The sequence below is a fragment of the Lepidochelys olivacea genome (assembly GCF_965140295.1).
Source record: "Lepidochelys olivacea isolate rLepOli2 genome assembly, chromosome: 4".
Lineage (NCBI taxonomy): Eukaryota > Metazoa > Chordata > Testudines > Cheloniidae > Lepidochelys > Lepidochelys olivacea.
The window spans coordinates 95,599,019-95,622,956 of NC_140414.1; the positions used below are offsets into that span (position 1 = coordinate 95,599,019).

Consider the following 23,938-nt stretch of genomic DNA (forward strand, 5'->3'; position numbering starts at 1 on the left):
AAGCTGTGGGGGCGACGCCTGCAGAGGATGGCAGGGGGCGCACTGGCCTCTTCCGGTAGCCCTGCCCCAACCCAACCCAACCCCCCCCCCCCGAGCCAGCAACCCATACCCCCTCCTGCACCCCAACACTCTGCCCCAGCCCAGAACCTGCACCCCCTCCCAAACCCCTGCCCAGTGAAAGTGAGTGGGGCGGGGGCCTTCAGGGAAGGGGCGGGATAAATCCTGGATTGCACTTAAATTCAAAAAGTGATCTTGTGCGTAAAAAGGTTGGAGACCACTGGTTTAATTCAAGTTGAGATGACAAATCACTCTGGAGACATAGTAGACTGTATGATTATTAGCTCAATTCAAGGTTAGATTTCACAGATTTCATTTTTAAATTTTTAAGTCACTATATACTTTGTTGCACTATGTAGGAGGAAAATTTTCCTCTGGTTCACAACTAATCTATGGACCAGATCTTGGCCCTCACATCTATAACTTTTGTGCTTTTCTGGTAGTGTAAAGGGCACACAAACTGCCCTGATTAGGGAGCCAGTGATTCCTGTGACATAACAGAATTTTCAAGTAGTGTAAAGTCAGCTTAAACCACTGTCAGCCACTCTCTCCAGATAGAGGGGCATTCTTGAGCAGGTCAGAAGTGGCATGGGGGTGACCATTTGGCAGGGTGGCCCTAAGATTATTTTAGTTTGTGTAGTTTAGAGCAGCCATTAGGCTGCTTTAAGTTACATGGATGCCAGTTTGGTACCTAGAACACAGAAACAAAAAAAGATGACTTAGGGCCATCTTCCTCCATAGCCCTTTCCCACTGTACCAAGTACATACCAAGTACAGTTCAGACAGACTTGGGAATTAGGTCCAATGTCTGTAAAAGAAGTGTGTAGAACTCAAAATCTTTGTAGTTTTCAACTGTGATATAGTCATGGACATCTAATTTAAATTAAGAGACTTAAACCTGGACATTCCATATACACATTAACTGAAAAGTTAACTAAACACTGCAATCCAAACAATTCAGTGTATTTAAAATGCTTTAGACAAACTAGTCAAACTATGATTTTATTATTATTATTACTATTATTATTACAACCTCCTTTCGCAGAATCAGAATGATAAAGAAAACTACATCCAATTTGGGATACAGCATGAGGTAGCAGATTACATTAAAATGATTCCTAGATTGAGATGACTTTTCTTATTTGTCCCAGCAAAGAGTAAGTTCACACATTCAGATAAATTATTTTTCTCTAAAACCCAGCTGAAATCTTGAAACTAGTGACGTTGAGAGTTGCAGGAGGCAGGCCACACCTTGGTATATGCACAGATGGGCACAGGCCACACTTGAGTCACCCCTGCTGAATGAGGAGAAACTGTGATCTTTGTAGTCATATTAAGTATTGTTTGTCTTTACTGTTGCATATTTATTTAAAACAAAACAATTAAAAAACCAGGGATCAGCTGGGCTTAAACAAACAAGAGTAAGTAATATATTATATCAACAGCAGCAATTATCTTCCCATTTGTTAGGTAGTTAACACTGTTAAAAGGTTGTATATTAGTTCAGTAATAGCAAAATATTCTTAATTGCTCTTTGATGCCCCCCACCCTTTTTAAGGTAGGGTTTTCATAGAAATTCAATGCAGAAAACCTCTTAGTCATCTACTTCATCCTCCTACTATGCAGCCTTGTTTCCTACAATATATATTTCAGTTGTTTTTGTTTAGTCCAGACTCAACTGTTGGAGCTTCCATCACATCTCTTGCAAGACTACTGTACAATTTACTTGATGTTATTGTTAGGACATTCTCAGATATTCAGCCAAAATTTCCTTTGCTTATTTCATCCCATAATTCCGATTCATGCCCCTCTTGTACCAGATCAAAGAATTTCCCTCTCTGCTTGGTATTAGCATTCTTCACATAGTTACAGTTGATCGTGTTCACCCTTTAGCCATGGTCTATCAAAGTTAACTTCGTTCTCCTTATTTCTCCTTCCAAGTCAATCCCTCCATCTTCATATTTTCTGTTGCTCTGCTCCAAATGACATCCAATTTGTTTAAATTCTAGTATCTAGGGGCCCAGAACTAATATGTGTTTTTCCTCCAAAAATGCCACATAAAAAGGAGTACCACCTCTGGTTCAGTGTACTACCACCTAGATACATACACAGCACAAAATTACACAGTTTTTTTAATCACGTTGCACTGCAAGCTTTTATCAAGTTTGCTGTCCACTGTTCCAAAAGAAGAAAGCCCAGCTGATTTATGTTTTCCTTACTAATAGAACCTGATAACATCCTAAAGTTACAGATGTATTTTATTTAATAAAATACAAGTTTAGAAAACAAGATAAGATTAGAACACAGACAAGTAAATGTTTAACTATATCAACTGCTGAATGTTAGCAATAGTAACTGCAGACTTTTTTTTTCCAAATGCAATGAGCTCTAATCTGGAGTTGCATTTTTCTGTTTAAAATGTCAACAGATTTCTAGAATTTCTTGTATTAATCTTTTAAAATAAAAATATATGTGAATGCACTGGTACCTAAACTCTGTTTTTAAAATGAAACAAGCTGCATTATAGTTTCAAGGTTAAGATATCTAAGCTTAGATAAATCCATTGGAGTTTATTCTCTCTTTATCATGTCTAAATAAATCCAGCTGACAATATAAATTGATTGTATATATGAGCAGAAGACTGAACTGCTTCATGTTTTCACATTGCCTTTTCTGGTTTAGGACCGCTTCTTAATGAAACAAGAAAAGTGCTTACATGAGGAATTCAAATAAATCACGCAAGTAATTCTAAACAAAAAGTGCAACTCTCAACAAGATGTTAAAGACAAGAGAAAATGCGCCAGTTAGAGACGTTTTTCATATACATTTAAATGGGCAACCTCTGCACTGAATTCATCCAACTGCCCAGTAAGACAGTGTGCCATCTTATAAACCAATACCTTTGACACAACAGATGGGCCACTGTCCAACATGCTAAATTTAAAGTATAATTTGTTGTTGTTCCTGCTACATTGGAAGATGAGAATTTAAACAAGGGCATATTCCTTCCCAGTCCATCAGCTTTTCCTACTTGAACCTGTAGCGAAATCACTCAGATCTGCTGAATGGGTTTTGAATTTGCACCCTCACAATGTGTTCACTGAAGGATTAAGCAAAAGAAGAAACTGGACTTGTGTCAGCACTTATCCAGGCATAAAGATTAGAAATCTTTGCAAAGGTAACACAGAATATATGACTGGCTGAGTAAGTTTACTGTTTATTTATATGTCCTCCCTCTGAAGTTTCCTCCAGTATAAAAACAACAGTATGGTTTAGCTAAGTGATAGATCAGATGAACGCAACCAATATATTACGTGTAGTAAGTAGAGCTAACTCTCTCTAAACTTTTATAAAAAAGCACTATCAGGAGCATAAAATTAGAAAAGCAAGTTCTCAATAAATCTGCCTTTAAATGCACAACCATCCTCTTACTGCACTGTCCAGCAAATCCAACATTCCAGCTTCTCTAATAAGAACCATTTACATAGGACTTGAACACTATTGTCTCTACCTGTTCATTTAGACACATTGATAGATGAAGAAGTGGGATGCCACAGATTTGGGTTTTTTTTTAAATGTAAGGGAGGATAAAAAAATTAGAAAGAGCAGAAGCTAACAATGACAATTCCTAAGCAGATCCAGCAAGTTATTATTTTACAGAGTAGAGAAATACTTGCCATTATAGGGAGGACCTGCACTGCCAAATGCAATGTCATGTGCACATGGGATTATCCTGCATTACTCTATTTGGAAAAACTTCATTTTCTGCAATACCTAGAAAAACTACTAGTTAGCATCTCAGCCAGCTTTTTTTGTTTGGTGCTGTTTGTATTGGTTATGCACAAACATTTTCATTTTGTGGCAAATGTAATAATAGTTTTCTTCATGCAACTTGTCACTTCACTACCTTAGTTATGCCTCAGAGGCCATGTGAATGTTGTCTGTCCACTAACAGACACACAAAGCTTGAGTGCGGATACGAACATTGGAGGAGGAGCCCTTATACCCTGCAATCAGTAAAGGCAAGTTTCCTATTTATGAAGCCAAAGCTGCAACTACTAGTTAGATTTAGCAAGCTTTTAAAAACAAAATAAAATTAGAGAAGCTTGAATCAAACCTGATGTACTCACAGAAACCGAAAGATAGTAGGACCTGTTATAGAGCTGAAGAAGGGTCTGAGCAAACTAATTGGAGATAAAATACAGGAATAATTACAAAAAAAAAAAAAAAAAGTTGAAAATTGAAAGGTGCTAGAAAATCCCACAACCCCACACAGAAAACAAGTTCAGCACAATATGAATTTGAAATAATTTAAAACAACTATCAAAACCACAGCAAGACAATTCTACTTGCTGCAAGGTCCATACAAAAAAAACCCCACAGAATTGCAGAAGCAAGAGTTTTTTTAGTCTCCTCTGCTTGAAACCAGCCCTGTAAACACTTTAATCCAACACCTTCTAAAAGTCCTCAGTTCAAACCTCCTCCACCCATATTGTAAGATTTTAAAAAGTTACTTCACTTACGATTTTAGAACAATTCAACTACAGAACTGGGAGTATGCCACTTGCTCCACTACAAGAAATATCTAGATCAAAGTCCTACTAAATTGTGTAGGACTCATCCCTGCTACAAATACAATCATATCAGGCAGCCTATTTACCTTATGTCCAAATCCATGCTTATATCATAATTCCAATTTGTTGCATAGACTGAAATTCAGCCATGTTTTGTAACCAAGCTACATGAAGAACTGGAACAGTGGCATAACCATAGATTTGCAAATAGTCATAATACAATTTCCTTGATGCAATTATATCTGTAGTGGAGATGGGCCCTTCTGTGGTAGGGAAGGGTCCATCTTTTAATACTCAGTCTGGCTCTGACTATTGCTCTTTGTTGTTTTAGCTATCGAACTTTAAGGCTAAAATAAATGACTATGGTTATATCACAAAACTGAACCTTAAGGTACATGTCAAATTTAATATAGATCATTTTGTGCAACAATGTATAGATGGTGATTTCTGTGGGGTCTAGTTGTTAGAAACCATTAGAAATCTCTCTACTTGAATTTAGTATTCTACACAATTAGACTATTGTAAATAAATGTGTCAAAGTCAGGTAAGTTATTATGTGGATCAGAAAATGTACTTGGATTTCAGTTAATCACATCAAACTTTATAATGGTTTGTTTTCAAAGTTTTCAAAAAGGCCATCTAGCTGCAAACATCCAGATTAAAGAAGCCAAGTAAGTTACCTGCTGAACGAACACATTGTTCAGATGACTGGCAAGTCTCCTTGCAAATTGTTCACGTAGGTCACTGAACCGCTGTTTTTGCTGTTTGACTGCATAAAGCATATCATGTCCTAAAAATCACAACAGAAAATATTTTAAGACTTATGGTTTTTTGTTAGGAGTGGAAGAAGCTACAGAGCAAGATTCCCTATGTGTGGAAAAACTATCCAAAAACCTGAAAGGAGAGGTACTACTGTAACAATGAGAGTATTACATTTTCCCTTATTTTATTTAATAAAAGCGTTACCTGGTCGAAGAGCTACATTCATACACTGCAAAAGGGCATCAGCTGCATTAGTGCAGGCTTCAATGCCTCGAGAAGACGCCAGATCCCCCTCCTGGAGGGCCTTTATGTGACCTTTTGCCAAATCCATATGATTCTAAAAGATAACATACAAGTACAGTATATAAGCAAAGCACTGGCTCAGAGTTTAGTTTCATGCTATTCTATTAGAAGAAGACAGCTATTATAAGACACTTCTAAAAATAAATAGTTACTTCCCAATACAAAAGGTTTCAGATTTCAGGCCATAATTAACATGCTTACAACTAGGAATTCTATCTCCGACAGCAGCTTCACATTATTCGTGTTGCTGAGATGAATTAGGTGGTTGCTTTCTGAGATCTGATCCATTTGCTCTTTTACACTCTGTAGCATTTCCTCATAACTGCTCAGCTTCAGCTCAATTTGATCTACTTCCTTCAGAGCCTCATCCAGCAGCGTCATCAGGATGTTCACTTGTTTCTCAGAGGCCATGATTGACTGGATGTTTGCCTGCAGAGCAAATAGTTTGTGAATAACAATTTTATACGTTTTTTTACATGGCACCCTCATGACTATCAAATACTGTACCTCCCAAAATGTTAGGTTGTTCTGGCTCTCTCAATTTCAATTATGTTAAAATATTAAAATTTTAAGTATTACTGACCACAGAGTAGGTTCCTTAGGCCATGGCAGAGTGTGGAATCCTCTTCTTATGAAAAATCAGTAAGAATAAAGTTTTGTTCTAGTTTTCTCAGTATTCTAGTATTAGTCTGCATGCAAAGGCTATAGTCACAGAATAGTTTTAACACTTTGGTCCCTGTGATTAATATTTTATGGTTTTGCCCTATGGAAAGCTGGAGTTAGGGAAACTGTTTAATTGGTAATACAACCATGTTTCTACATAAATCAACCCCATCCAGGAAAAAACAACTTGCAAGCGTAAGGCAAAAATATAGTTTAGATAGTTAAAAGCTGTCTGTTCTGCATTTTGGAATCACCGAGTCAGCCCCACTTTCATTAAGTTCACTATGTGACAAAGCACTGGCAGTTTGTTTTGTTTTTTTTAAATAAGTTACTGTCTAAGATCAGTCAGTCCAATTCTGCAATACTGTTGCATTAATCCAAATCTCCTAGCTGACACTGCTTGTCACCCTATCCTAAGGTGAGCGGAATATTCTTTTAAAAGTTAACACCTCTGTTATTGTCTCAATTTATTTTATAGTGTTCTCATTGTATAGAGTGGACTCATCACAATTTGCTTATCTTTTTATTAGTCGATTTACATATTTCATAGTTGGTTTACTAAACATATATTTATGGATCACAATTTTCCTTCATTTGTTTTTTGGAAGAAGAAAACCTCTTCTAGAATGCCTTCCTTTTCCTTCTCTATTCTTCACCTGATGTCCATTCGGCTCATTTTAGAAGGCCTGGAAATGGCTTTAAAGTTCTTTAATTTAGGTACTAGTGAACATGCAATTCTTCTGTACAAAGATAGCAATATATGTATCCAGTTAACTGTAATATGCAAGATACTCTTTCTTTAGCCTCTACTTTAAAATGCACTGTACATGTTCAGACAAATATAAAATGTAATAAATGCACAAAGCAGAAGTCCATATATTAAGATTCCACGATTGTGTCTCTGTGTGTCACTCTGAAGCCAAGAATGTCTGTTGAATCAACATGATGAGATGGAAGCAGCTACAAGAATTGTTGAGAGCCCTTTTTGTTTAGAATATGAACAGGTTCAATTACCACTGGGATTCGTGGTCTCATACCATACAATTTAAGTTCTCAGCCATTTTTGGCCTATTTTAAAAACAAAAAAAACCACCACCACGTTTTTTATGAATTACACCTGTGCAATAGCTCCAGCTTTCAGTTACTAGTTAAATTATACTGTCGTGGGCAAAAATGCACTAAACTGAATTTAACAAGGTATGCTAATTCATTATAAACACTTTAAAAAAAAAAAACAAAAACAAGAAATCCTTACCCCATCTAACACCTGCAGCTCTCTGGATAACTTTTCTGCAAAGGCTTCAGCGTTAGAAATGGCATATTCACAACCTTCCATCATTATTTCAATGTCCTGTTCCTCTCTTGCATTTAATTCTTGATACTCATCCACAGCTTCTTCATCTCCTCCTGTTACACTCTGATTTTCTCCACTTGGAACAGATTCTTATAAGGGGAAGGGGGGGAAGCCACAATGAATTCATTTTTGTAATAAAAAAATACAGAAAAAAGTGCTACCATTTTAAATGGAGATAGATAATTCAACCTCCTTTAAACAAAAGTAATTAGATTAGACTTAAAGACAAGGCCGCATCAAATAGAGGAAAGGAAACACACACAATACAATACAATACAAAAACAAACAAGCATGCATGTGGGCCAAGCCCTATATTTACTTCAAAATCTTTTGTAGGGTATAACAGCCAAAGTTAAACCGTCACACCAAGAAAGTTTGGAGAATTTCAGTAACACATCACAAGACATTCCCAGTTCATTCCTACCCAATTCCACAAGCAAGCCAAGAAAGCCTCATGGTCACTGCTACTGAAGACTGCTCATACAGTTAGCAGACTCAGCCAGGATATTACCTATGTAGACTGCTAGGAGAAGATCACCAACTACAGATGATATCCCCACCTTTATACTAAAACAAATTAGTAGAATTGGAGGCCACTTATGAGTTCAAGAAGCAAGGGGACTTACTCTATTACCCACGACGGAAAGTTAGATAAAGGGTAGCAATTGGCAAGATAGTTAATGTCAAGAGATTGTTTCTTTGGCAGGGCCACATCCTACTTTCACAATCCTGAATAATAGGTCTCAAACCTCCCACACTGGCCTTTCCAGCCATTAGGTGCCAAGGTTCAGCTCACAGGTAGATGTAAACAATTTTCCGCAACACATCTCACTGAGTTAAATCCAGTGGAGCCCACAAAGGCAGTTTACTAATTCCAAAATGGTAGCCGCTAACACAAAACCAAATGAGCCCTAATTGGCTGATCTTTTTGAATGAGCAGGGAGAAAATGCACAGATGCGTCCAAATATTTTTCATTAATTTCATGATTTTTAAGCAAATCTCATAGTTTTGGAGCCTGAGTAATGATTTTTGAATGCATGCGGTTGGCAGTGCTGTTTATTGGTAATTACTTTAAATTGAAAGTGCTAACATTTGTCACTCTTGGTAGCAATAATGATTGGAAATTTGTAGAAATGCCGATAGAAAAATTATGACACCCAAATTCTAACTTGATATGCATATTAATTAGCGCTGCATTAATCCTGAGCTTGAGAATACTTTATGAGCAAGGTTTTCTTTTACAAAATGCCTGAAGTTAAACACCTAAATAAGTGGCCTGATTTTCCAGGGTACTAAGCACCCAACAAATTCCACTGAAGTTGGTGAAAGATGCTGGGTTCTTAACACTGCCCTTCCACCACCCAAAAATCAAGCCACTTATTTAGTATTTAGGAGCCAAACCTTAGGCACTCATTTTTGTAAATCTTTCCCTCTGCCTCTAAAATATGCTAAGAGTAATTCACAGAAGAAAAAATTGTTCTATAAATAGAAACTGAATTCACTGAGTAAGAGTAAAATTGATGCTCAACAGAAATTTCCCCACAGGAACAGGAAACAATGAAGGAAATGAGGATTACACCTAAAGACATTGATTAAAATAATCCAAACAAATATTAGCTGAAATCTGCCACAGGTTTCAGTGTTCTTTTGCTGTCACAGTAGTAAGCTTATGGAAACAGTTTGAAGACAGTGATCAAAAAAGCATACAAGACATTAATATAGTCCCATACACCTTCTATCACACACCTGAAACTTGCTTTCTCTAGCAATTTGAAAAGATATTCAATGAATTATTTCAAGAGAACAAAAGCAACTTAATTACCAAAAAAATCATTACACAAAAGAATAAAGGAAAAGGTGTTACGCACCTTCTGCAACTTTAGGTAGTTCTGGAGAATAAAAAGGTGTGAAAAAAGCAGAGGAAAGGAAGCAAAGATTATTAGCTGGGCAGAGTATGAACATTGTGTGTGTTTTTTTAAATGGCAACAAGGTTGAATGTTACAACATCACAAGTTTTGAAAAATTTGAGTTCAACATTAAAAAAGTAGGTTCCCAAGGAGTTTTTCACCTGTAAATACCACTTGAGTCTAATGGCTTGAACTCAAGCGTATCTACACAAGTCCTTTTAATTGTTTAATACGAGCATATGACTTTTGCCATTTCTGATTAAATCAATCCATGAAGTGCCATCATTTCACTGCAATTTATACCAGATTCTAGCCATCTAAATGTTTTAGCCTTTTACAGTTTTACTTATATTATGATGATACAGAATAAGTTTACCCTGTTACATCAAAGACTGCTCAAATAAAATGGATTAGTCACTACATGCAATTAAATCCTACAAAGGTATTCCAAGATTTATATAAAAAAAGAGTATTAGATTACCCTGGAATAATCCTAAACAAATGCAAAAAATGAAGTTTACACACATTTGTATAACATAGTAAGATTTATACAACTGCACCAAGTTCTCCTCCTCTTAGATTTACTATGTAAAACCTTATACATTATCTTTATTGTTTTAGGGAGTTAGTGAATATTTCAATATTCACAAATTATTCTGTGTCTCCAGCATACAGACTGTTTCATTTGTAGAAAATGTCTTGTTCTATTTGTTAGAATAGTGAACCTGCTTTCCCCACAATACATACTTGTTCATTTGAAGCTACCTTTACCAATAGTGTAGTAAATGTGGAGAGATATAGTTCCTAGTATTTAAGTCGACCAATTGAATTAGTTAGTATTCCAAAACCAGACCTTGCATTTGCTTTTTATACACTTTAGTGAATATCTTTTACCACGATGGTGTAAAATGGTAAGTTTTGTTTGTTTTAAAATAAACACCATTATTGAATGTTACCTTCCAAAAGCTGGGCACTAACATTTATGAAGTCAATTTTCTTTCTAAGATATCTCTGGTTCAGTTTCCAGATACATGAAATGAAAGTGTTCTTTTCTGCTGTGCTGCTGGCAACCCATTTGTACACTTTGTCGAAATGCAAGTCAAATTCAGGATTTTCCTGCAAAAGACAAGAGAAAACTCATCAGGCTCAATTGGTTTTTCAAATAGTGGAATTACAGTTTCTAGTTTTTAAAAAAGTGGTCTGATGGTGGGACAGATGGAAGCTTTACTGCTGTCAATTAGTGGGTGTTGTGCTGAGATAGCAGACATACAAGTGTACTTTGATCATGGAGAGGCTCAGGGACTTCAGGTAAATATTCCAATATATATACATTCCAAAATATACTGTATGGTGGGAAAAGCATAATTCAAACCTTGAGGTAAAGAGATTACAGATTTGCATGAAGAACAAAACCATTTTCTTGAACTAGATCTGGTGACATTCTCACAGGATATGAAGACTCCTGTGACAGATCTTGGAGATTCATTTACCAGTACTATTTGCCCAACATGGTGCAACCAAAATGACCTACGCCTTGTCCTGTCTTATCTTTCTGACCACCAGAAGCAGCAATGGAACCAACAGGAAGGCATACAGTTGATCTTTGCCCCAATACAATCGGAACGCATCTGTTACTGCATCTTGAGCAGAACTATGGACTTTTTCTGCATTTTAGAGCTTTGTAGTTGCTCCCATCACTGTAGGATTTGAGCACTGGTGGATAGAGAACCAATGAGCTGCATTTATAAAATATTGCAAGATAGGGTTTTAGTTTTTGATGTAATAAGTCACTTACAAAAAGTAAACAATTTCAATTTTATTATTACATTTATCTTGTTGCACCCACCAATGAGAACGCTGCCTTGATTACACTGGATTAAAAGCTTCCTTTCATTAGCCACTTATATATCCAGCATCAACTGTACTGAACATAGCCTGATTTAAACTCCATAGTCTAAGCACTTTAGAATACCTACCTTTCCTCCAGTGAAAGTTTCACATCCTCTTAACGCTATACATTCTTGCAAATTAGACTAGCATTTACTGCGACACATTACTTGTATTGCTGCTAATGTTTCTCCTACAAGCAATTGGCACATGAAACTGGACATGATGGGAAATGAAATCTTCATTAGGACTATTTCCCACAAAGCACTATAAAAGAATCTCAGTTGCCTCGTCAGTATCAGCTGCTAAGTGTGATGATTAATGATACATTATAAAAAGTGTGCACGCATACACAATTTTATGGGTGGTGTGCATTATAGATGATGTGCGATGTGAAAGGCAAGGGTCCTGTGAAAAAAATAGTGTGTGATCCTGTAATTAAAACTATTGTAATAATGCATTCTCACAAGGGAGCTGAATTAAATTAAAGGTGCACAGGCAATGTTAATTCTGGCTTTTCTTAACTTTTGAGTGCTTGACTTTGCAACCATAGTTTTTATAAGCTATTTATAAATAGCTTAAAAATAGGACATACATAGAGAACGCACACACTTCAGAGACATATTAGCTTCCACGGAGTAAAGTCACTTGCTCTGAAAGTAAAGCCTTGATAGAAACAATACTTTTAGAGGAACCCTGACCCATAAGGAAGTTATTTCCCTAAATTAAATGTAGATTTTCTTTTTAATTGTACTCTTCTTAAAAGTTACAACCAACGTGTGTGTTAAACATATATTACAGGAGTAATAAAGTTAAGTGTATTCACCCTACTCTTGATGGAAATCTTCTACAAGCCGGTAAACCTAAATAACTTTTTTGATTATTCATATATAATGCCAATAGGCAGAACATTAAAGGGAAGAAAGAACGAGTAACGTGTGGGCTGGTCTACACTACCACTTCAGTCGATGTAATTTACGTCGCTCAGGGGTGTGAAAAAAGACAACCCTTGAGCGACGGAAGTTACGTTGACTTAAGCGCTGTCCACACCGGCACTACGTTGGCAGGAGGCATTCTCCCATCAACATAGCTTCCGCCTTTTGCAGAGGTGGAGTAATTATGCCAACGGAAGAGCGCTGTCCTGTCAGCAGAGCGCATCTTCTCCAGACGCACCACAGCGGTGCAGCTGTGCCAATGTAGTGCTCTAATGTAGACCTGCCCTGCGTTTTGTCCCCACCACTCCCATCTCCAGTTACACACCAAGTTCTGAGGTATGAAATACTTAACAAAAAGAAGGAAAAGTTACCTTCTACAGAACAGAGATGATTTTCCAGGGCCAAAACCAAGTTACTGTTGTGGGCATGCATAATCTAGGATTTATGAAGAGGCAAAATACCTTAGGGCCATATACTTTTCAACAGATGGGTTAATGTTCTCATTTCTTGGGGATGGTTTACAAAAATGTATCTTATTACCATGTACATTTGTTTTAGACAGCTCTATCTAGGTTCTTATATATTGCTCATCACCACGGTTTCAAAGTGCCTTCTGGTACAAGCATTACTTAAAATCTAGCATGAATTATATATCAGCAGTAATGCTTTCATTCTACAAAGGTAGTCCATTTCAAGGGGACCTGAATTTGGAGGAGTAAAGATTTTATACAGCACTCAAACTGGGGAAAACAAGTAGTATTCTCTCACCAGTTCTTGCACACAAGCCAAGCTCTATCTACCTGAGATGTCTCTGACAGACTATGTAGAATTGATATTGAGAATACTATCACATGGCTCTTCTGGCTCCTCAGGCTTAGCTCCCCCTCACTGGAGTTCAGATTTGGGCAAGGCAGATTAGGGCACACGCAAAATGGACAGATGGCTGCCGTCCCAGTTCCCAACCCTCATGTGACGTTAGAATCTAAACTTTGTGTAGCTCACAGTTAAGAAGTTAACTTGGACTCGACAGAGCTCTGAATGAAAAACTTTTAAAGTCTCTATATAGTTAGAGAGACACATTCTAAACACAGGTCACACAAGCGTGAATAAATACATACTTTAACAGCATCTTTGGCATCAACAACAGCAAGATCTCGAAGTGCCCATGCTGTCTGTCTTTTGTAGAAATCGCCCTTATCAGATTTCTTCACCTTGACCACATTTACTTGCACTGGACGTTCTGTTGTCACTGTTAAGTACAGAATTACTTTCAGCAAAGAGTAGGGGCTATTTTAACCAGTAGTAATGTCAACTTCTTGTCTACATTTGCATCTGTGATTCTGAACAGATTTTCCCCTTCAGACAGTTAGCTTAAAGTCTCTATGTGTTGTAAAGGGATCCCTTCAGACACAGGCATGTCTCACTGCATAACTTCTAAAATCAGCTACAGTGCGATGTAGGCATTTGTTTTCTTATAGTAGCCCTAAAATAAAGTGATGAGTTTAAAGAGCAAAGCTGCATCTATAATGTAAAACAGAACCAAGGACTGACACAACCAAAATTAACCCCCCCACAAATATGGGCCTGACATAATATATTATTATTAATTTGTATTATCATAGCACCTATGAGCCCCAGTTATGGACCAGGACCTCATTGCACTATGTGCTCTACAAACACAGACCAAAAAGATAGTCCCTGCCCTAAAGAGCTTACAGCATAGGTAGCCCAATCAGTATCCACGGTTACATTATCGCAGGATTGGGGTGGAACAGTTAAAAAATAAATAAATCACTGAAGAATCAGGTTTGAATATAAAATTGCCCTCTCTGGTTAGGGTTATTATATGGTGGGGTTGGTTTGGTTTTTGTTTGCAAGGGTTCTGGGTTAGGCCAAATTGACACTAATTTGCCAGAAGCTTCTACTACTTGGAAGGCCTGCAACTAAACTCAGATACAAAGGACCAAAAGTATAAAGCACAACAAGATAGCACTCACATTTCCCCGGAGCTCCCTGCCCCAGCTTCTAATCAGTACACCCCAGCCCCTCTCCCTTCCCTTTGAAAGTAACCAGCATTATTTAAGGTGTTGAGCCTAAACAGCTATGCTGAACTTAAATCATTCCCAGCCAGTAATGCTATTCTTACCTGCCTCTAAACTAGGGATTTAGGGAATTAAATCCTAAACCCTCAGGTCACTGGCTGGCTTGACAAGCTCTCCTTCTAAGAAGATGCCTGGAGCAGGGTCCAGCAGGGCTTTAATACTAAAGCTTTTTTTGTTATGAAAACATGACTAATTTATTTTCACACTAAACCTTAACTGATTCCATCCATTTATAATAAATGGATGTACATGTTCTCTATACAGGAAAGGAACAGGCTGAGCATGAAAAGCAGTTGCCACTTAAAGAAATTAAATATAACTATTCATTTTACTATACTTAAAGTGAAAAATACTCAAAGACAATGAAAAGAAATACTTTGCTGTCTCTCTCAATCAACATGCATACCTGTGGCACACAAAAAGCAGTTTCTCTTCTTTTTGCCTGCTTTGCACACATTCACAATGCTCAATAAACGTTCATCATTTGGAGTGAAAATATCCCTCTGTAAGGCATGCTTGATTGCAGTCATTTTCTCCCAGCTGAAAAACAGGTTTAAAAAAGTCATTCCGAGTACAAGATAACGTTCAAGCACATTTATGAACTGGTTAAATACTGAGAACAGCAGTTATTTTCTTGATAGTAACTGTGGTTCTTCAAGAGGTTGTCATCTATGTGGATCCCCTCTGTGTGTGCAAGTGCCTCATCAGAATCTTTGAACAGTGCTGCCCACTGAGCCATGTCTGCACTATGCATGTCCCTGTGCCCCCACCTACCAAGGGCATAAAGGCAGAGCTGCCTCAACTGTCCCTCAGTTCCCTCACTAATTCAGAATCCCAGGTACAGTGGGTGCCAAAAAAAGTGGGGATGGAGGATGACTCATTAGATCCATATGAATGAAAAGATCTCAAAGAACAGTAGCCATTATAAAAGGCAAGTAACCATTCTCTCTTTGAGTATTTATCTTGAAAGTAATAAACAGTGCCCCATTTGAAAGGTGAGATTGAAGAGATTCCTAACTACTACTAAACAGTGACTGTAAATATACCCCTACCACATTTGGCATCTTATCTTACAGCCAGGTCAAGGGCATAGGATTTAACAAAAGGGGATTACTCCACATAGTCCTGCTGATCTCAGATATGGGGAATATTTCTAAAGCCTGTGATCTTTGATTGCTGGTACACCTCTCCCTACAAACACATGATTGAAATACACTGCATAATACATTTAGGTATTCTCTTGGAAAAAATGGCCTGCCCTTTTGAAATGCTACTTATGGCAGCAGAATGTCTGTCTAAAGGGCTTTGTTCCATCAAAACATAACAAGTCCCTTGAAACTTCCAAAGTGTGGACGTTTTTTTTTCCATGGAGAAGAATGAGATTTTGGAAAGAAAAAAGAGATTAATAGATTATTCCTAAAATTGTGTCAGATTTGGGATGAGGTCTCAACACCACCTTATCTCTGTGAAACATTGTGTGAGGGTTAGTGATGACAGCTTGTTAGTTTGCTGAGCCTTCTAGAGAATAAAATGGTGTAAAGAATTGAGAGAGGCTCAAAGAGGGGGCTCCATGAGTTTGTAAGGAAAATAAAGTAACCCCTTTAAAAACCTGGATACAATGGAGAGAAAACTATGTTTGAATCAGCTATGTGTGGGGTAGGCACGCCAAATGCACTGCAAGGTATACCTTAATGGAATTAAATGCAGAATATAATCAAGGATTATAGATATAGAGACCTTCAATGTGTCAAGGTTGCACTTAGCTGCCCAAACTGAAAATCTTTTCTATTTAGAGAAATAAGTTTTCCTCATGGAGAGCTTCCTGCTTTTCAGTAGGATTTCTTGAACTTGTAGCAAACTGTCAGTAGCATTCAACCAGCCAACATCCAGTCTGTCAGATGCAACAATTTTGGTTCCGGGTGAAGTATCTGACCTTGGGTTTGAGATACTAGTCTGGAGGTGCTATTAGAGACTAAATAGAGATCCCAAGGAGATCTGGTAAACAGAATTATCTTAACCAATATGGAGCTATCAGGATCAGCATGGCTGCATCCTCTCTGATTTGCCATACTGGCCTGGGTATCAGGGCAAACGGCAGAAATCCATACAAGACCTTGATGCCATGGTACAAAGAAGGATCCTGGGCTCATGCCTCCCTTGGACAAGCCTAGACAGTGCATGTTCTCTTTTGTGGCAAACAGGTATATAATGGGACTTCCCCCACTGGTGAAATACTTGATATGATAGTGGAGCTCTTCAGAGACCACATATGGTTGGTAACAGATTGTCTACTTAGAAAGTCTGCTTGATAGTTGCTGACACCTGGAAGATGCAGAGCAGCTAAGGGTTATCCCATTTTGTCAGTACCACATTCATAACTTGATTGCCTCCTGGCAAAGGAGTAATCAATAGGCAACTCCTTGATTTTTAACACATCTGTAATGTATTACATAGTCTGAAACCCTACATGGTGAAATTCTTTGGAACAGGTAGGAATGCTATGCAAGTTTGATTGCTCATAATTCTAGAAGGTTTATATGTTTATTCACGTCCTTTTGGGACCAAATTCCTTGTATTTAAAAAGTGATCAATGTCTTTGTAGGACATCAATTCCCTTTAAGGAATTACGTTTGTTTTATCGATTGTTCGAAAAGGGACAACTTCAACCGAGTACCCCTGGATTTTCTTCTCCTGGTCCAAAGAGAACGGCACACTGAGCAGTGGGTGTGATACCCAGCTGTCACCAAGACAAAAACAGCGGCAGCTAAGACAACATGTAAGCAGACCGAGTTTGTTCAGGATGGGCATACTTTGAAGTCCATGGGCTTTGAATCTCCATTTTAGGCTTGAAGCACTGGCGGAAAGAACAAGGCAAAAACAGATTTAAAAAAAATTTTTTTTGAGGGGGGAATAAAATAAAATTAAAAAGGGAAGTTGTTGGTAATTAACACCAGCTAACTGTAAGAGAGAGAATTCTGTTAAGGGTTAGTGGGTGGTCACTGCTTGTTCCATCTTGCTGCCACAGGTGGTACATGGAACTGAGGGAGGGTTTCAGCCACTCTGCCCTGTACGATCTCAGATGATGGGGCATGAGGGCATACACAGTGCAGGCCTGGCTCAAGGTACATCCCTTTTCAAAAATTCCAATTTTGCACACATGAGATGCATGCACACTTAGATAAGGATCCACAAGGATACCTACTCAAAGAATAGACATTTTACTTTTCTGTCTAATTCTCCTGACCAAGGAAAGGACTTTAGTTTCCCAGTGACCAGAGAAACCAGAGATATACCCATTTGAAACAATTTTTAATGGTTCAACTCACATTACCGTGAGGGAGCATATGGGTGAGTGGAAGAAGAATTATGATAAAAACCTTTATATAATATATATGTAGCCATTCTGTACTATTAAACATCTTACTGCTGAAAACAAGTTTGCTTCTCATTAATTTCTTTATTTTAAAACCACACAAATACTAATAGCATTTATTGTTGAATGTTCAAGGAGACCAGCATATTGCTTTTGTTGGTGATGCCACTAGACAATTGAGTAGTGTATTAAAAGAAAAACAGTATTTCTACTTCCAGTGCTTGTTATGGGCTTTGACCCAGAATTCAAATGATCCCAGAATAGATAGATATTCTTTCAAATAGCTCATCGGAGTCTTTGAACCGGTCCAACCAGACGTCTCATATCAAACAGGATGTTGCTTTTGGACCTCAGCGAGAGTTTAAGTTAGTGCCTAATGCCAAACTGAAGGTAATCTTCATTATAGTCCCAGCCACTGCCTTCACTCCAAAATTCAGCCTGCACTCTACCACATTTATGCAGTGCACCTTGATATTATATGATGTTTATAGAGGTCAATTAAATGCTGGATATCTTCATGGTACTGCAAGATGTGAGTTCCCCTTCAAGAATAAAATATCCCATCAGATACTTTGTGAAACACCTAAAAACAAATTCCTGCATTTAGAGAGAATTTGAAAAACTAACTGTTGTGCCTGAGGAGAGGAGCTGTGAACCAGCCATTATATGCCTTGAAGATTGATTGCCTGGAACCTGACTCAGTATTCAATGGGAAGCCACTGTAGACAGCAGAGTAAAGATACGATATTCATTCTACTTGACCTCTCTGTAATTTTTGATGTAGTTCACTATGAAGTGTGGTTAATCCAACATAGCTAAAGGAGACAATGCAGCACCGCAATGTCGACAACGTTACTCCTCTTTACATCCCACCCCTGGCTCCCCCTCCTCTAGCATACCCAACAAATGGCTCATTTCTACTTTCAAGCCCCTTCACAGTCAATCTTCACCCTGTCTGTCTTTCATTTGCTATCAATGCTCACCTCCAATTGGCCCATGATGCCAGCTGGCCTCCATAACTCATTTGTTAAGTTTTCAAATAAGCACCTTTGTGCTTTCTCGCATAACTCCCCGTCATGCTTAGGAAGAGCTCACCATAAACATTCACAAAGCTACCCCATTATCTTCCTTCAAATCCCTCCTCAGAACTCTCCCTTGCTGTGATGCCTACAAAAAAAAAACCCCAACAACCCTTGACAACAGGGTGCTTGTGTGTTGTAACCACCGCTTATGACCAATATTGTCTCCTTGTACTCCATCTGTCTACATCCATATGTTGTCTCATCTTGTATTTAGACTGTAAGCTCCTTGGGCCAAGGATTGTCTTTTTGTACTGTGTTTGCACAGCACCTAGCACAATGGGGTCCTCGTCCATGACTCGGACTGATAGGGGTCAATAATAATCATTCCTCTCTAATGGCATGTAGTGTACCATTACTAATGGTAATTAGTAACCATTAATGGCATGTAGTGTACCAATCAGCAACTGTTTCTCTTCCATAATCATCTTGCCTAAAAAGTCTTCTTAGGAGCTGCCCTTCTTCTCTCCTCCAATATGTATGTGAGATCACATCAATGTCTAGCAAGATGCTATAGACTCCACTGCTAACACAACCCAGATTAAATCCAGCTCTACATTGTCGTTTTCCTCAGACGCAACCAATGCTACCAGAAGGATGCCTACACATGCTCCTGAATAAAAGAAAGATGACAAACTCAACTCAAACAAAACCAAAGTAACACTGATCAGAAGAGGGGAACTGCTTTGAAGGAATAACAGAGTGTGGCCCTGGCCCTGCCCCTGCTTTCTTTACTTCAAGTGGTGCAAAATCTTGAGTCCTGCTAGACTCTTCACTAAATCTAGATTCCCAGTGGCAAAATAATCTACATTCATCAAGCTAAGAAATGGGAGCCTTTCCTTCTGGACAAGGATTTGACTACAAGAATCCACATGTTTAATCACCTCCAGAATGATTACTCCTGGGGGAATTCTGCATCACTGCATGTGTGCAGAATTCACATCCCCTGCAGATTTCTTTACTTCCCTGCAGAAAAATGACTTCTGATTGGGAAGCCTTAAGAGTGGTCATGTGCCCCTCCCCAGCAGCACAGGCAGATCAGTTTGGGTGCCTGGAGAAGCCAGTAGAGACATAAATCACCGCCAGGGAGGTTGGGCAGTCATGTGTGTGACAGAGAAAGACACACTGTCCCTCTTACACACACTCGGCATGGAGGGGCAAGGCTTTGGGTTGTTTTTGAGGAGGTAGGCATGGGGCAGTCTTGGTCCTCTCAGGCAGAGCAGAATGTAGCAGCCTGTCTATTTAGTGACTTATTCTTAGTGAACTGTTCCTGTTATCTTTGTGAATCCCGCAGGGGTATAAAACAGGTGTAAAAGTTTTAAGGCTCCTTTACATTGCCAGAATGGGGTAAAGGAGTCTTATTTTAAAGGACAGTATGGCTTATAAATGCTTATGGTATTTTAGTGATTAGACTAAATTTTTGGACTGAAAACATTTCCTACCAAAATATGCTCCATGAACTGTTTGCTACTGACTTTTCTGGAGATGGTCAGTAGCCAATTTAAATTGTGAGTTTGATTCCTCAGCCCTCACTTGCTCTTCAGTTGCCTAAGATGTAAGTAACACTGAGCATATGATTGCATATATTTGTTGACTAATAACTAGAAATAAAGGGTCAAATTACTATTAGACTATTAGTAATAGCTACATTACTATTAGACAAAGGAGGTTTGGGGATTTCCTCCAATGCTCCCCACTCCCATTCTCCATCCATTGGACAGTAATATAAATAACCAAAATAACTGACATCAGCACGATTATATTGTGTTATTATTACAAATAAAATATGCAGATTTTTTAATTTTTTTGGAGCAGAATTCCCCCAGAAGTAAATTATTAATGCCACTCTGTATCTGGGGCTAGAAGTGGAAGTAACAGACTCTCCAACTTGTGCAGAATGTCATAGCCTCTTTCTCTTCAGTCAGATAGGCGAGTGGTGAGCACATCAACTCTGTGCACCAATCTTTCCACAGGCTTTACAGTCCACCCTCTAGTACCAGTTCAAGGCCTTGGTCCCAATCTTCAAAGACGTCAGTGGGCCAGGAGGACCCAGCTACATCAGAGATCTCATCTCCATATATATACCAACAAGACAGACGTGCTTTTCTGAGACAGTGCATCTGACAAAGCCTAAAATGAAGTATGAGAGAACTGTAGATAAAGCTTTTTTGGCTCAGTAACAAGCTTTGAGAGGAGCTAGGAATATAGGACTCCCGAGGCATTGAATCCAGTTCTCTGCTATCACAGGCAACCCCATCATATACTCCCATTCATAAATTTATCAAGCTCCATCATAAAACTAGTTAGGCTGTTTGCCCCCATTACTCCTATTGGGAGGCTGTTCCAGAACCTCACTCCTCTAATGGTTAGAAACTTTATTCTACTTTCCAAACTAAATTTATCCATGGCCAGGTTATACCTATATGTCCTTGCTCCATCATGGTCCCTTAGCTTAAATAGCTCTTCTCCTACCTGATATCTCCCCAGATATATTTAGACAGAACAGTCATATCCCCACTCAGCCTTCATTTTGCTACATTAAACAAGCCAAGCTTTTTTAATCTCCTCTCATAAGATTCTTCTGAAACTGAGACCAATCCAGAGTCTGAAAAAGCCAGTTTCCATTCAGAGCCTCCCTATGACGAAAAGGGGAAGAGCAGATGACATCCTACTTGTCTTCATGTAATCACCTCACAGATCTAATTTACCTGCGAAGCACTTCGATATCACAACAACAAAAACTACAAGGAAAACCTTCAATAAGCAGAGAGTGTGCCAGGCAAGTCTATTTACTGAGCCCTGCCAGTATGCACACACTAGAAGAAACAGACCCTGCCCTGAGAAAGTTACAAATAGCCTATTGAACTGGAATGCCTTCCAAGGAACAAGGAATCTCTTCTGCGATATATGCAAAAGAGTGTATGCAACGTATAATTAACAGCCTGGCTTTTAACTTATGCCCTGCCATGACAACGACATATGCTGAACTCCCACAGCGAATGTCCTGTAGCTGGCACTGCCCTATCCCAGCGCAGACCGAGTCCCCTCCCGAGACTGCAACACGAGTAGTAACGTCCTGCCTCCCGTTAACTGGGAAATCCACTCACAGAAACACGGACAACAGTAAATCCGGTCCACTTAAGACAGACAGAACCACGTCAGGTAGGCTGCGAGCCCCGGGCCCCGCTGGCTTTACCACCATTTCCTTACATCGTTTTTCCTTGTTGGTGTGGGAAGGTGCGAGGCGGACTGCGCAGAGCGCTGTCAGACTGGCCCGGCGGGGACCGCGGCCTCAACCCCCGCGCGGTGTCAGGGGACACCTGTTACAGCCGCGACGCGCCCGCAGGCAACGCCGGCCTCTGCTCGCGGGGCGCGGCTGGGATCAGTGCCCGTCACCGCCGTGACTGCACGGGGCGCGGGGGACGAAACGCCGCTGGTGGCCGGGCGCCTGGCGGTCAGGGAGAGCGGAGCCCTGGCGCGGTCACTACACCGGGGCCGCCCCCCAGACCAGAGAGACGGGCGCGGCGCCGCCGCGGCGGGGACCGGGCACTGACACACGGGGCGGGGGCTGTTCGGAGCTACAGCCGCAGGGGGCGGTGCTGCCCGGTCTCTGCGCGGAGCGGGGTTACCGGGGCCAACTCCCCCTTACCGCGGGGCCCGGGCAAGCGTGCGCAAAGACAGGGGCGTGTCTCCTCCTTAGGGCGCAGCGGCTCCGCCTCCGGCCCATTTAACGCCGCCGCCGCCGCTCGCAAAGACCCGGCCGCTGCCGCGCAACAGGGAACCGCGGCGGCTTCCTCTTCCTGTCACGTGACGAGGGCGGCCCGGAAACACCGCAGACTACTGAGGGAGGCTCTCGCTGAACAGGGCGACGCCTCTCGGCGGGCCGGAGCAACCGCCCAATCACTGCTGTTCTCGCTGGCTCGGCAAGGAAGTGGGGAGGGCGATGGAGCGAGCAAATAGGAGCCCAGGCAGGCGGCAGGGGGCGTGGCTCCTCTTGGGTCACCGTGGGGGGGGGGGGAATGAAGGGGAAGGGTGGCACGGCTGATCTGGGACTGTGGGAGGCAGCGGGAGAGGTCCTGAGTCCGGCGTGGGGAGGGGGAACTAAACTAGGGCAACAGGATCACCAGGCCCGAGCCAGGCCCCCAGGGCACCTGTCAGCAGCACCATTGCCTTTTTGCAGAATTTATATGTTAAAAATTAACTTTCTAGCCCTTTTGCTGACTAGAAGCCCTTTGGCAGGTGATACTGGAGTATACTGGATACCACTGAGCCTGACACCATCATCACCCTAAGAACGGAGAACTGCCCCCTTCATCTCACCGGCGGGTTAACTCTGAGTCATAATGGCAAGTGAAATATTATAAACAAAAGTAATTTTCCCTCTGTTGATATTCACCCCTTCTTGTCAACTGTTGAGAATAGGCTACTTCCACCTTAATTGAATTGGCCTTCCTAACACTGACCCCAACCCCCACCCCCTTGGTAAGGCAACTTCCATCTTTTCATGTGCTGTAATATGTATACTCCTTACTGTATTTTTCACTCCATGCATCTAATGAAGTGGGTTTTAGCCCAAGAAAGCTTATGCCCAAATAAATGTGTTAGTCTCTAAGGTGCCACAAGAACTCCTCATTGTTTTTGCAGATACAGACTAATACGGTTACCACTGTCATTAAATCTGTCATTATTAACCTTGTTCTTTATGACAGGTTTCAGAGTAACAGCCATGTTAGTCTGTATTCGCAAAAAGAAAAGGAGTACTTGTGGCACCTTAGAGACTAACCAATTTATTAGAGCATAAGCTTTCGTGAGCTACAGCTCACTTCATCAGATGAAGCTCACGAAAGCTTATGCTCTAATAAATTGGTTAGTCTCTAAGGTGCCACAAGTACTCCTTTTCTTGTTCTTTATGCAGCACTATCAGTGTAGTAGCTGCTTTAC

The 23,938-nt window shown here is 40.0% G+C and overlaps 1 protein-coding gene across 6 annotated transcripts in view; it reads right to left on the reverse strand.

Annotated features, from left to right (window-relative positions):
- EXOC1 (exocyst complex component 1) overlaps positions 1–22,810 on the reverse strand; it is a 56,763-nt gene extending 33,953 nt beyond the window's left edge. For 2 of the 6 annotated variants that reach the window (XM_084627240.1, XM_084627238.1), the window contains exons 1-10: positions 22,647–22,810; positions 14,952–15,085; positions 13,562–13,692; positions 10,578–10,737; positions 9,583–9,603; positions 7,615–7,802; positions 5,898–6,125; positions 5,598–5,730; positions 5,312–5,421; positions 4,188–4,241 (exon numbers count right to left, since the gene is read on the reverse strand). In XM_084627240.1, the coding sequence (XP_084483366.1) occupies positions 4,188–4,241; positions 5,312–5,421; positions 5,598–5,730; positions 5,898–6,125; positions 7,615–7,802; positions 9,583–9,603; positions 10,578–10,737; positions 13,562–13,692; positions 14,952–15,075 (1,149 nt within the window). In that variant the 5' untranslated portion in view covers positions 15,076–15,085; positions 22,647–22,810. The remainder of the gene's footprint in view (positions 1–4,187; positions 4,242–5,311; positions 5,422–5,597; positions 5,731–5,897; positions 6,126–7,614; positions 7,803–9,582; positions 9,604–10,577; positions 10,738–13,561; positions 13,693–14,951; positions 15,086–22,646) is intronic. The other 4 variants (XM_084627243.1, XM_084627242.1, XM_084627239.1 and 1 more) reach the window with 3 other exon arrangements.
- Positions 22,811–23,938: the final 1,128 nt, after the last annotated feature.